General features: G+C 37.0%; 1 protein-coding gene across 1 annotated transcript; it reads right to left on the bottom strand.

Annotated features, from left to right (window-relative positions):
* Positions 1–422: 422 nt before the first annotated feature.
* LOC131234528 (BTB/POZ domain-containing protein At5g17580-like) lies at positions 423–6,955 on the bottom strand. The gene is made up of 3 exons (XM_058231468.1): positions 6,891–6,955; positions 6,589–6,658; positions 423–2,434 (listed from the first exon to the last, which is right to left on the bottom strand). The coding sequence occupies exons 1-3, from the start codon at positions 6,953–6,955 to the stop codon at positions 803–805; spliced, it is 1,767 nt and encodes a 588-aa protein (XP_058087451.1). The 3' UTR covers positions 423–802.
* Between the last annotated feature and the right edge of the window lie 6,679 nt (positions 6,956–13,634).

The following is a 13,634-nucleotide window of genomic DNA, read 5'->3' as shown; positions in this document are numbered from 1 at the left end:
TAACAATTTGAGCCATTTAATTTTTAGGGCCCCATCATAAATTATTCACGGTTCTAAAGACTCGACTTCAATAGAAAAACTTAACCATCGCAGTCATTACTTGAAAAATGGATTACTATAAGAAAATAAGTCCAATATATTGTGGGTTATATCATCCAATTGGCACAATTTCAACCCAATCCAATGGTCCCGATGTGATTAGATCACTATAACCTATAAGTGTAACGTCCTCAATATACCACATAAGTTATAATGCTTCTAGTCACATTTAGACATTTGAGCAGTGCAATCGACCAATCAACTTGTTCATTATGTAAAAGATGCATTTCATTGGCTAATAGCTACCATATAAAATCATACTAATTAGATGATCTCCCATCAATTGCCTATAAAGAAGACGATCAATATTATTTCAAAAAAAAAAAAAATCGAGCCATAAAATTGTTGGGAGGCCATCATATTGATTTTTGGTTCTTAATAATCATTTCTATCAGAGAATTTTAAATAAAATTCTCACGGCTTGGAAAATGATTAGCTATAACAAAGTATATCAACTAATTGATAAATCAAATGACCCATTAATTGAATTTTAACAAAATATAAATGTAATATATGATGAAACTAACAGAATCCAAAATAATCAATTAAACCATTAAGTGTCCCAGTGCAACCATGAACTATACTTATAAGGTTATGAGAGCAATGAATCATTTCTCAACAAAGAAATAAAAATAAAAGTTAATATTAAAAAAAAAAATTGTTGGTTAGTGAAGTCAATAAAGAAGTGCTGACCGAAAACCCATCACACACCATTCCTACGGTGCACCTTCTTTGCATGGCCACTATTGTTACTTGTATTACTATTACTACACTCATGCAAGCTATTCATGCACCCAAACTTCCTCTTCATCTCTTTCCACAAGCTCTCCTTCTTTAATTTCCTTCCAATTCTAACATCCTCATCTCCACCTCTTCCTCTCTTAATCTCTCTCTTCATCCTACAACACTCCTTCTCTAACTCCATCACCCTAGAATCCATCATCTCCATCTCTTCTCTAACCCTCACCCCACCATCATCACCTACCACGTTCTTCTCCTCCCCGTCCTCGTGGAAGCCACCATCTGAATCTGATAATGCTCCCATGATCGTATCCTGTAACTTCAACTGGCCCATGAAAAGCACATTCACCACCACACGCAGTGGCAAGTGTTCGTTCCTTGCAGCATGCTCACATGTTGCTGGTGTCATCCGATTGCAATCCAATACCTGGCATAACTCCTCTCTCTCGAATTCAGTTAGGTATGTGTGCGCACAAAAAAATGCATCAATGGCATAATATACTCCATCTGAGCAACGACCAGTTTCATTCGACGCCACTGCAGACATCTCTACCAATGATATAAACTTCTCCTTCTTAAGATTCACATCCCTTGCGATCTCTACTAAGAACTTATCGATGAGCTCTGATACTGCTATTAGCCCAGACGGGTCTCGGTCGGTGTAATTTGCATAAAAGTTTTTCAAGATCCTGATTACACAATCAACATCATATCTAGTTTCTCTTGAGTAATTATAACATGGTATCAAAAGATCTTTGACGACGGCTTCATCAAGTTGTTTTCCAATCCTAACTTCTAATCCTCTCCGACAATCGTAGCATGACTGCATTGCGATGGCCCATCGAAGAATCTCGAACAAGCACTTGCAAGGCAGAACTCCTTTATTATCAGGCAACAACTTCTCAACCACTTCAATTACATCTCTTTGTGGGCTCTTCTCATCTATGCTCACCCTTTCAAGGACTGTTACAATTGAGACATCGGCATGTTTTTTGGCATAACGGAAAAGAGACCCACCAATGTACTTGGGTGGTACCCTATTTCGGATCACAACTAACATTGCCAGCTCATATAATGGGAGTGTCAATGTAGTCAAATCTTCAAACAACCAGTCGACAACAAAGAGTTTCCTTCTTGCACTAGGCCTTAGATTGTTTACATCATCCATTGGGTTATTAATAGGATTTCCGAGGAGGCGAGGGTCTGCGCAGGCCCGCCTAGCAATGGAATCCAAGCAAGCATCGATGAGACCGAGGTGAGCTGCGTAATTGAGAACATTTTCACAAGTTCGAAGCGCTTTGACCGATTCATTCCAATCAGAGAGAATTATATTGTACAAGAATGAAATGGTCTTCTCGAAGAGATTGTCGAAGCTATGATCTTCACTCATTTCAAGGTATGAAGCAACGCATGTGAGAGGGATGGTGTTCTCAGATGATAGCTCTGGTTCATATCCATAGCAAAACTTCGCTACAAGTTCGAACGTTTCGACATCTGCTGGTATATCTTTGAAGGCATAGGATTGCTCTACATGTTGGTTTTGACTTTCTTTGAGTATCTTGGCCAATTTTGCTGATCTTGAAATCAATTTTTTCTGTAAAATGAAAAAGAATGAAAAAATAAGCTTATATTATGGTGCTCACAATGTCTAACATGTACAAGCTAGTTATCACAAGATCCTGTGAAAAGCAGATAAGTGGTGAGGTGGTTTGGGCCATTCATCAGTGGGTCCCATTGTGGATATGCCGAGGAAATAAAATAATACAATGCACAATTTAAACTATTCAACTATGGCCTGCTATCGAAAGGTGAAATGAATACTGGAAAAGGTCCATGTTGAGTGAGAAAATGTCCGGTGCTTGTATTGCTAGAATTTTCTAGTTCATGCAACTTAAGATGGCTGCCCCACCCTTTATAGGGCCCACAAGATGAATGGTCAGGAATGTCAAACCATTTTTTCACTAACTCTCTCTTAGGGATCACATGATAAGTAGAAATATAAATAGTGTACATGATATCATAGGTGAATTTGGGTCTAAAATTTAGATTCATATAACATGTCTGATACAAAAGTTTAAAAAAAAAAAAAAAAAAAAACTAAGTGGGTTGACTCTATAGAGAATGAATAAAAAATCAAACTAAGTCGACTACCTTAACCATATGTTTTTACCTACTAAATTCTAAATCTGGAATGCACGACATTTTATTTAGTACAATTAAGATTGATACTTACCACCAATTGGATAGTTTAAAACATTATTTGTGTGAAAATGTAAATTTGATTTATAGATAAACCTGACTCAAGCTTACCCATATGATAAATGGATTGATTTTGAGTCCTCCTATACTATTTTTTTAAAACTATTATTATTATTATTACTACAACTACTAGTACTACTACTATTATTTTGATTTGGGATCATGTGTGGATAGTAGACCTATTGTCGATTAGGAATATACAATCCATGGCTAGTAACAATCGAGATCGTGTGCAATTTGTTGATCTATTGTTGATAGAGAATATACCAAAAATCAAACCAAGCAAGCTACCCTAATCATATGATTTTTACCTAGTAAATTTGTATTGCTTGACATTTTATTTAGTACAATCAAAATTAATACTCACTACTAATTGACTGGTTTGAAATATTATTTGTGTGAAAATATAATTTTGATTTCTAGACAGAGCCAACTTAAGCTGACCCATATAATAAATGGGTTGGTCTTAGGCCCTCCTACGCTATTTTTTATTTTAATAATAATAATAATTATTATTATTATTTTGACTTGGATAGGAATGCAGATATTACATAGGATATACATAATAGCTTAAAATGATCACATACAGGTGTTAGATGTGCGAATGAGTTCAGTTAGGTCATTGGATTCAACCCCACATTGAATGGGTCTAAGTCCAAAGTTTAAACCCATGGACAGTTTGTGTTCAAATTTTAGATCCATGGGCAAGTTTGGTATAAAAGGTAGACCCTAATAACTAAATAGATTGAATATTTGTCCTCTCAAAATCTACTTGACCCAACTCAAACTTGAATTTTAAATGGATCGACCTAAAATTAAGAGGTAACCGAAACCTAATAATAATAAATAAGTCATATCATCTTTTTTAGATAAGATAAACAAGGATTATCCATCTACTATTGGTAACAATTGACAAGGTAATTTGGACTACTGACCATTTTATTTTGTACCACCAAAAGCACAATTGTAGTTTTTATAAATACCCGACACAAATGTAAGTTGTGTGCTAAATGGGTTGGGTTTGGGTACTTATATTCCATATCCAAACGATTGAAGAAATAGGCCAGCTATTTTTTAATTGGACTGAATTCAACTTGAAATTTAAAGAGTTGAGTCTAATTTTAAAATTTTGACATAGTATTTAAATGAGTTGGTTCCCAACCTAATTTGACCCATTTTTACCCATAAGAGACACTTCTTCATCTTAAAATATAGCCTATCACGCACTCTCGCCCACCAATATATTATAGCCATTCAAAAGATGGTCCACATAATCATGATCACTTATTAAAAGAATCAACCTAATCAATTAATTTGGGGGAGTAACACCATCAAAATCAATGGATAGACAATGTTCTAACTCAAAGCATGGGTGTATCCCATCTAATCATTAAATAAGCCTGACTTTTTTCGCATGTAGTCTTCATGATTTGGCCTATCTTTTAAACAACTAAGATGGCCCATGCACATGACTCGGTGGTGAAGAAGTTCAATCGAAGTGTGTGTTTATGATATTTTTTTATCTTACTCGATTTAAACGAGATAACTCTTATGTACTTCGATGTTGACATCGGGTGGAGGCCCTCTCTTAGAAAACTTGAAATGAGAAAGTATTTGAGGATAGAGAATGGGACAGTATTTCACACTCACCCTTATGAAAAAAAAATAATAATAAAAATCAATATTTCTTTCTATCTCTTGCTAACACAATGATACAAATTTATGTTATTGCATCACTTACAGAAAGAAAATAAATTATGCATCTATCAAACAGGATGGGTTCATAATTTAAACTCATGGATGAGTTTGGGTCTAAAATTTAGATCCATAACACAGGTCTAATCTAACTAAGTCGGCTACCCTAACCATATAATTTTACCTACTAAATTTGGATGGCTCGACATTTTATTTAATAAAATCAAAATTGATACTCACCACCAATTAGATGGTTTGAAACATTATTTGTGTGAAAGTGTAATTGTGATTTCTAGATAGACCCAACTTAAGTTGACCCACATAATATATGGGTTAGTTTTGGGTCCTCCTATTTTATTTTTAACTATTATTATTATTATTTTGACATGGGACTGTGTGCAAATCATCGTCAACCTATGCCAATAGGGAATATACTATCCACTGCTGGTGACAATAAGGACCATGTAGAAATTGTTGACCTATTGTTAATAAGGAATATATAAAAAATTAAATCAAGTAGGCTACCCTAACCATATGATTTTTACCTACTAAATTTATAATTCTTGACATTTTATTCAGTATAATCGAAATTGATATTTCTTACTAATTAGATGGTTTGAAACATTATTTGTGTGAAAACATAATTGTGATTTCTAGACAGACTTGACATAAGCTGACCATATGATAAATGGGTCAGTTTTGGGCTCTTATATGCTTAAAAAAAATAATAATTTATCATCATTATTATTATTTTAACTTGAATAGGATTGTCGATAGTATATAAGATATTTATAATAGATGGAAATAATCACAGACAAGCAATAGGGTTGTGAATGGGTCCATTTGGGTCAATTCAACCCCACATTCAATGGGTCTAGGTCCAAAGTTTGGACTCATGGGGTGGGTTTGTGTCTAAATTTTAAATCCATGGGTAGATTTGGTATAAAAGTTCAACTCCAATATAATTAAATTAATTACTTGAATTTGTACCCTCTCAAAATATACCTAACCCAACCCAAATCCAAAATTTAAATGAATTTTATTTTTTAAATCATATGAATCAACCTATACTTAAAGGTAACCCAAACCTAAGAAAAGTAGTAGATTAACTATATCATCTTTTCTTGGGCTAGATTATAACAATGGTTTCCCTCTTCTTTTTTCTTCTAAACAACCGTTGCCCATCTACTATTGGTGAAAATCAGGAAAGCGATTTGGACTATTGGCCATTTTATTTTGCATCTCTAGAAGCACACAATTGTAATTTCTATAAATACTCGACATGAACCTAAGTTGTGTGCTAAATGGGCTGAATTTGGGTCCTCATATCCTATAGCCAAATCATTAAATAAACAGGTCAACTATTTTTTCTTAGTTGTATTCGATTCAACTTGAAATTTAATGAGTTGACTATGGGTCCAAAATTCTAACCCGATATTTAAATGAGTCAGGATCTAAACTTATTTTAACCCATTTGTACCCCTAAGAGCCTATCATGCACTCTTAACCACTAATATATCATAGCTATTCAAAAGGCGATCGACATAATCAAGATCACTTATCAAAGAAACAACTTGCTCAGCTAGTCAGAGAAGTAACACACTCAAAATCAATGGATAACCAATGTTAATGCAGGTGTATTCCATATTCTAATCATTAAATAAGTCTGACTTTTTTCGCATGTAGTCTTCGTGATGTGGCCCATCTTTTGAACAGCTCAGATATCCTACAATGTTACTCGGTGGTGAAGAAGTTTATTAGAAATGTGTTTGGGAGTGTTTTTTTTTCTCTTACTTGATTTAAACGAAAGATAACTCCATGTACTTCGATGTTGACATCAGGTAGAGGTCCATTCGTAGAAAACCTGAAATGAGAAAGTAATAAAGTAGATAATAGAGAAGGGGATACAATTTCACACCCACCCTTGTGAAAGAACCATCCCTTTTTTTCTACTTCTTTCTAACACAATGATACAACTCTGTATTATTGCATTACTTATAGAATGAAAAAAAGAAAAGAAAAAGAAAAGGATACATCTGTCAAACAAGGTGGCTGTAAATGTAAATTCAAGAAAAATAATTCCAAGAGAGACTGACCATGATTCCCTGCTTCCGTAAATAGGCATTTGCTTCTCGTCTTCTTCTCTCTTTCCAGAAGCCATGCATAACACCTGATCATCAGGGAATTTTTTATTTAAATTTCAAAATAAAAATGTTTTACTTTAAATCTCAAATCAGAAATACTTTGATATACTGTCAGAGTATTATAGATGATACACATACGCTTATAAATTACTCATAAATTATTCATGTTGCATATTTATATGGCCATCAAAGTATGATGAATAAAAACAATTACTCTTATTTAGTTATTGAATCTTTAGATTGCTGGACATTTATTGGACGGTTAGAAATGAAAATATCCAACATCTTATTTCAAAGAACAAATGTCCACAATCAACGATTAGGATTTTTCAACTAACCTGATTTTTGTGCTGCAGCTTGAAGAAAGTGGCTTTTACAAGAGTAAGCCTAAGTACTAAAATGACTGTTTCAATACGTTAGCATCATTTCTGCATAATAAAGTGCTATGTGGGACCCACCATGATGTATGGGTCTTATCCGAACTGTCCATCGTTTTTTCCAGCTCAATTTAGGGATCGAATCTAAAAATGAAGCAGATCCAAATATCAGGTGGACCACACCACAGGAAACAGTAGTGATTGAATACTCACCGTTAAAAACCTCTTGAGGCCACAAAGGTTTTAAATCAAGTTGATATTTATGTTTTCCTTTAATCCAGGCCTAATACACAGGTTAAGATTGCAAATAAACATTACAGTGGGCCTTAGGAAGTTTTTACTGGTGGGCGTTCAATCACAACTGTTTTCCTATGGTGTGGTCCACCTGAGATGATCTGCCTTTTCTTTTTCGCATCATGACTCGAAATTAATATCCAAAATGAATGGACGGCGTGGATAAAAAACGTAGGCAGTCGCTACATGCAGCGATAATATACCGTCTACGTCCTGCGAAGATACCAACGGAATTGCGTTTCTCAAGCGGATTATTTCCGTGAGCGGCTGAGCTGTTACCGAGTAAGTAGCAGCTTAGTGGACGCGGATTAGCTACTGAATCCGGCAGTAGCAAATCGGCTACTGAAGTGACGTCATCATATTTTTTGGGCCCCACCATGATGTATGTGTGTTATCCACACCATCCATCCATTTAGAGAGATCATTTTAGGGCATTATACAAAGAATGGGGCAGATTCGAAGTTCAAGTGGACCCCACCACAAAAAAACAATTGGAACAGTGATGCCCACCATTGAAACCTTCATAGGGCCCACCATGATGTTTATTTGAGATCTAACCTGTTTATAAGTTAACAGAGACATGGAATAAGAGAAAATAGAAATATTAACTTGATGGAAAGCTTCTGTGTCCCAAAGAAGTTTTTAAAGGTAGACGTTCAATCCCCACTTTTTTCTGTGGTGGGCTCCATTTGAGTTTTGGATCTGCCTCATTCTTTAGATTATATCCAAAAATGATCTCTCCAAATGTATGGACGGTGTCGATACAACACATACTTCATGGTGGAGCCCAAAGAACGTGACAACACTCGCTACTGTCAATTTCGGTAGCAAATCCGTGTCCTAGCTTAGTGGGTGTTACCCGTACCATGTGGGCCCACATTGATGAACTTGTTTTATATCCACCCCGCCCTCCGTTTTTGCAGTCAAAGACGTTATCCCAAAATTTAAGGAGGTCGAAATGTGTACCACACCGCTGGAAAAAGTGATAACTGACTATTAAAAACAATTTTAGGCCACAAAAGCTCTAAATCAAGTTCTTTTTTCTTTCTTTTTTCCCCTTTATTTAGTTTTGTTTGACTTTATTGGCAGGTTGGATGGCAAATAAACATTATAGATATTCTTATAGTGGAGATTGGGAAGTTTTTAATGGTGATCATTCAATCATAACTATTTCCTATGGTGTGATCGACCTGGTATTTAAATATAATGATTTTTTGAGATCATGTCCTAGAATGGGCTGGAAAAATGGATGGACGGAGTGGATATACAATATATCATCAAGGTGGGTCCTACGGTAAGGTAACACCCACGCTGTTACGTGGGTAACAGCTGAAACATCTGATCCGGGCCGATTGCGTGGGAGCGCGGATTGCGTGCTAAACCCACCAGGACCTGGTCAGAGGAGAGTGGATTAGGTGAGTCCCCGGATACACAGACTGTGGGGCTCATAGTGATATATTTTCCTTAAATCGACACCGTCCAACCATTTTGAAAGCTCATTTTAGGGCAGGGCGCCAAAAAGATAAAGTTGATTCGGATTTTAGGTGGACCACACCACAGTAAATAGTTGTGATTGAATCCTCACCATTAAAAACTTCATGGATTCCACCAGAATGTCTATTTTCCATCCAACACGTTGATAAGGTCACAAACACCTTGATGAAGAGACCACAGAAATATCATCTCGAACCAAAGCTTTTGTGCCCAAAAGAAGTTTTTAATGGTCAATCACCACTGTTTTATGTACTCTGGTCCATCTGTGATTTGGAACTGCTTAAATTTTTGGATCTTGCTCTAAAATAACCTTTCAATATGAATGGACAGCGTGGATGTAATCACATACGTCACAGTGGCCCAAAGTCAGGGATCCCACCCACCTCGGTGGATCCGGGGTATCACCTAATCCGCACCCTGGTTAGAGACGGACGGTCCTGGGAGGGCCCCACCGTGATGTATGTATTTTATCCATACTGTTCATTCCTTCTGATATATCATTTTAGGGCATGAGCCTAGAAATGAGATACATCGAAGTCTTGAGTGGACCACACCACAATGGTGACAATGACGTCTACAGTTGAAACCTTCTTAGGGGCCAGCCTGCCATAATGTTTATTTACCATCCAACCTGTTGGTAAGATCAAAAAGACCTAGATGAAGGGAAAACATAAATATCAGCTTGATCCACAACTTCTATGGCCCCATGAGGCTTTCAATGGTATTCATTCCATCCTCAATATTTCCTATGGTGTGGTCGACTTGAACCTTAGATCTGCCTCCTTTTTATACTCATGATCTAAAATGATATTTCAAAATGGACGGACGTTGTGGATAAATCACATACATCAAGTTGGGTCCCACGAGGCCTCTTCCAGGACCGTCCGTCCCTGACTAAGTCCTCATGGGTAGTACTCAGTCGCGTCACGGCAGAGTACGCCGACATCAGTGATGTGTTGACGTCAATATGATATGTGGGTCCCCCTTTGATGAATGTTCTATATCTACATTGTGCATCCATTTTGCGAGGGAAGCAGATTGGCTGGTGTGGGTATGTGTCGTGCGACGAGCGCTAACGCTCGCCGAGCTCCAGAGTTGTAGGAACGGTTCCAAGGAGATCAAAGATACATAGCTCCACAATAACTCAATAATGTAGTTATTATATCCACACCGTTCATTCATTTGACGAGATCATTTTAAAACATGAGCTTAAAAACGTTTCATATCCAAAGCTCAAGTGGACCACAACACAATGATTACTACAGTTAAAATATTTTTAGAGCTTACCATAATGTTTATTTTCCATCCAATATGTTAATAAGGCCACGCAGATTTGAATGGTGCATAAAAGCAAATATCATATAAAACTTTTGTGACATCAAAAGAGTATAATTATAGATGGTCAATCTCTCACTACTTTTTGCAATGTGGTCCACTTCATCTTTGGATTTATCTTATTTTTCAGCTGAATCCTTTGGATGAGCTCCCTAAATATGGATAGACGGTTTGGATATAACACCTACCTTATGATGGGACCACATAACTTAGTGACATCAACGTACACCAGGTTGGTGGTGTGGTACAGTGAGGTCTTGGTATCGATTCCCTAGTGGGGGTGGCTAATAGGGGGAGTGTGAACTTACAGTGGGTGTACTAACAAGCTAAGAAAAAATAATAAATAAATAAGGTTGGTGGTGTGGTACACTGGGCAATCCGTTTCGGATTATGTGGTGTGCACCACTCACGACAGTGGGGTGCTGATGTCATTAAGTTTTATGTGCTTATAAGGAGGAAAATGACCACTGTAGATGCCACCTTTTACCTAGTGGTCTTTCATGGAGGAAATGAAACTTAACTTCCCAACTTGAATCTGCACGTATGGACAATAAATTTGAGGACAAAAATACCCCTCTTTTTCACTGCCATTGCTTTCACTCACATTGCTTTCACTCCCTTTCCTCACTCCATTTCCACTACTCCGGCACAAAAGTCCTCTATTGGATCACACCATTCTCCCATTGGATTGCATCCTCTCCATACATCAGCATTTTCTCTTCTTCTGAAAATGGTCAATTCATTAAAGAAAGCACGCACCACAGGTATATTTTAATATATTGCTTTTTGGATGAAGCTTGCATCTAGGCTTTTGGTTCATCTATGTATATATCATCTGATGAACATGATGGATTGCAAATAAAACATCATTGTGGTGCGTAGCAAGCAAAATCGAATTGCGTACTGAGTTACTCAGTATGCTTTTATCGTACTAAGTAAACTCAATTGGGCCCACCTTGAATGTATGTAGTCTATCCGCGCCGTCCATCCGTTTTTCCATCTAATTTAAGAGGTTGCGCCCAAAATTGAAGCTTATCAAAAGATCAAGTGGATCATACCACCGGAAATAGTGGGGATAATGATTTCCACCGTTGAAACCATACTAGGCCCAACAGTGATGTTTGTTTGTTATCAAACCTGTTCATAGGATCATACAGACATGGATGAATAGAAAACACAAATATAAGCTTGATCCAAAACTTTTGTGGCCCCTAAGAAATTTTCAACAGTAGAAGTTCAATTCAAAATTTTCATGTGGTGTGGTCGATTTGAACATTGGATATGTTTAAATTTTTGGGCTCAAGCCATAAAATTATCTGTTAAAATGGATGGACGGAGCGGATAAAATATATAAATGATGGTGGACCTCATGGGGTTTACTCAGTACGCCAAGCGTAGTGAGTTACCCACTACGCAATCCGCTTTCGTAGCAAGCTCTTTACGGTTGAATCACTCTTTCCTTTCGTATGATCCACCTAATATTTGGATATGCTATGATTTTGGGCTCAAACCCTTAATATAGATGAAAAAATGGATGAATGTCGTGGATAGTCCACATACATTTAAGATGGGCCCAAATCAGTTAACTCAGCACGATAAAAGCATACTGATAAAAATGATTTCAAATTTCAAGAGTTCTTGGTCTATTTGACCTACTTCTCGGCAATATGCCCAAGTTGTCGCCGACATTCCCGGTTCATGATTTGTTGAATTCCCGAGTAATACATGAATTTAATGTTTGGCTAGTTCAATTGCAATTCAAGTTCATTGAAATTCATGTTAAGCGAGTTCAATTGCATTTTAATTATGTGTTAGGCTAGTTCATTTGCATTTCAAGTTCATTAAAATTCATGTTACCCTCGCTGAATTTCATGTTAGCATTGCTAAATTTCAAGTTAGTGTCGTTGAATTTCATGTTTCTCTCGCTCAAATTCTAGGTTGCCTCGCTCAAATTCCAGTTTGTCTAGCTCAATGTTAAGTTTGCCCCACTCAATTTTCAGTTTGGCCCGCTTAATTTCTAAGTTTCCCTACTCAATTTCCAATTTGCCCCGCTCAATTTTTAGTTTGCCCCACTGAATTTCTAGTTTGGCCCGCTCAATTTTCAGTTTGCCCCACTCAATTTCTAGTTTGCCCCCGCTCAATTTCATATTTGCCCCACTGAATTTCTAGTTTGCCCCGCTTAATTTCATGTTTGCCCCACTGAATTTCATGTTTGTCCCACTGAATTTCTAGTTTGCCCCGCTCAATTTCTAGTTTGTCTCGCTGAATTTCAAGTTTGCCCCGCTCAATTTCATGTTTGCCCCGCTCAATCTTTAGTTTGCCCTGCTCAATTTCGTGTTTGCCCCACTCAATTTCAATTTTTGCCCCGCTCAATTTTCAGTTTGCCCCACTGAATTACATGTTTGCCCAGCTCAATTTCTAGTTTGCTCCACTGAATTTCATGTTTCCCCCATTCAAATTTCAGTTGCCCCGCTAAATTTCTAGTTTACCTCGCTGAATTCCATGTTTCTCTAGCTCAATTTCCAATTTGCCCCGTTTAATATCTAGTTTGCCCCGCTCAATTTCTAGTTTGTCCCGCTCAATTTCATCTTATATATCCAGCTAGTAAAAGGAATTCACACCAATTGAACAATCCCAACGATATGATCAATAGCTCTGAAACTAGATAACCAAGGCCTTTGATAACAAAAAATAAAATAAAATCCAATCATCAGTCTGAGCATCCAACATGGGTCACCTTGGACTGCTCTGGTTCTCAATACAATTGCGATTAGATACTGCTATATAATTTTCTGGATCAGAAAACAGACAGTTATAACAGAAAAGGCGATTCTCAGATGGTTAGGTGTTGGTAATATGGACAGGAGGCCTGTTACAACTCGAGAAATTGTATTAGTTATCAGTTACAGTTGTATTGGGAGGAGGTCATTAATATTTCCGAACAGTCTATCTATTGAGATGCTTTGCCGTTGTGATTTGAGAGTAGGAAGCAAATACCGTTGGGATTTCCCCTGATCATAGAAACTCCGGAAAAGAGAGACTGCCTCTGATGCCATGATTCCACCAATACATCTGAAGCCCCTTGTTTGAGATGCTTTGCCTCTGTCACTAGAAGAGGGAAGTTTGGACAAAAGCTCAAGCAAAACAGGATGTTGTAGGCTTTGTAAAAGCATGAATATGAAAGCAATGCACATCC

Source organism: Magnolia sinica, chromosome 19 (genome assembly GCF_029962835.1).
Source record: "Magnolia sinica isolate HGM2019 chromosome 19, MsV1, whole genome shotgun sequence".
NCBI lineage: Eukaryota > Viridiplantae > Streptophyta > Magnoliopsida > Magnoliales > Magnoliaceae > Magnolia > Magnolia sinica.
Note: the sequence above shows the minus strand (reverse complement) of the source record. Positions and strands in the feature narration are given on the sequence as shown.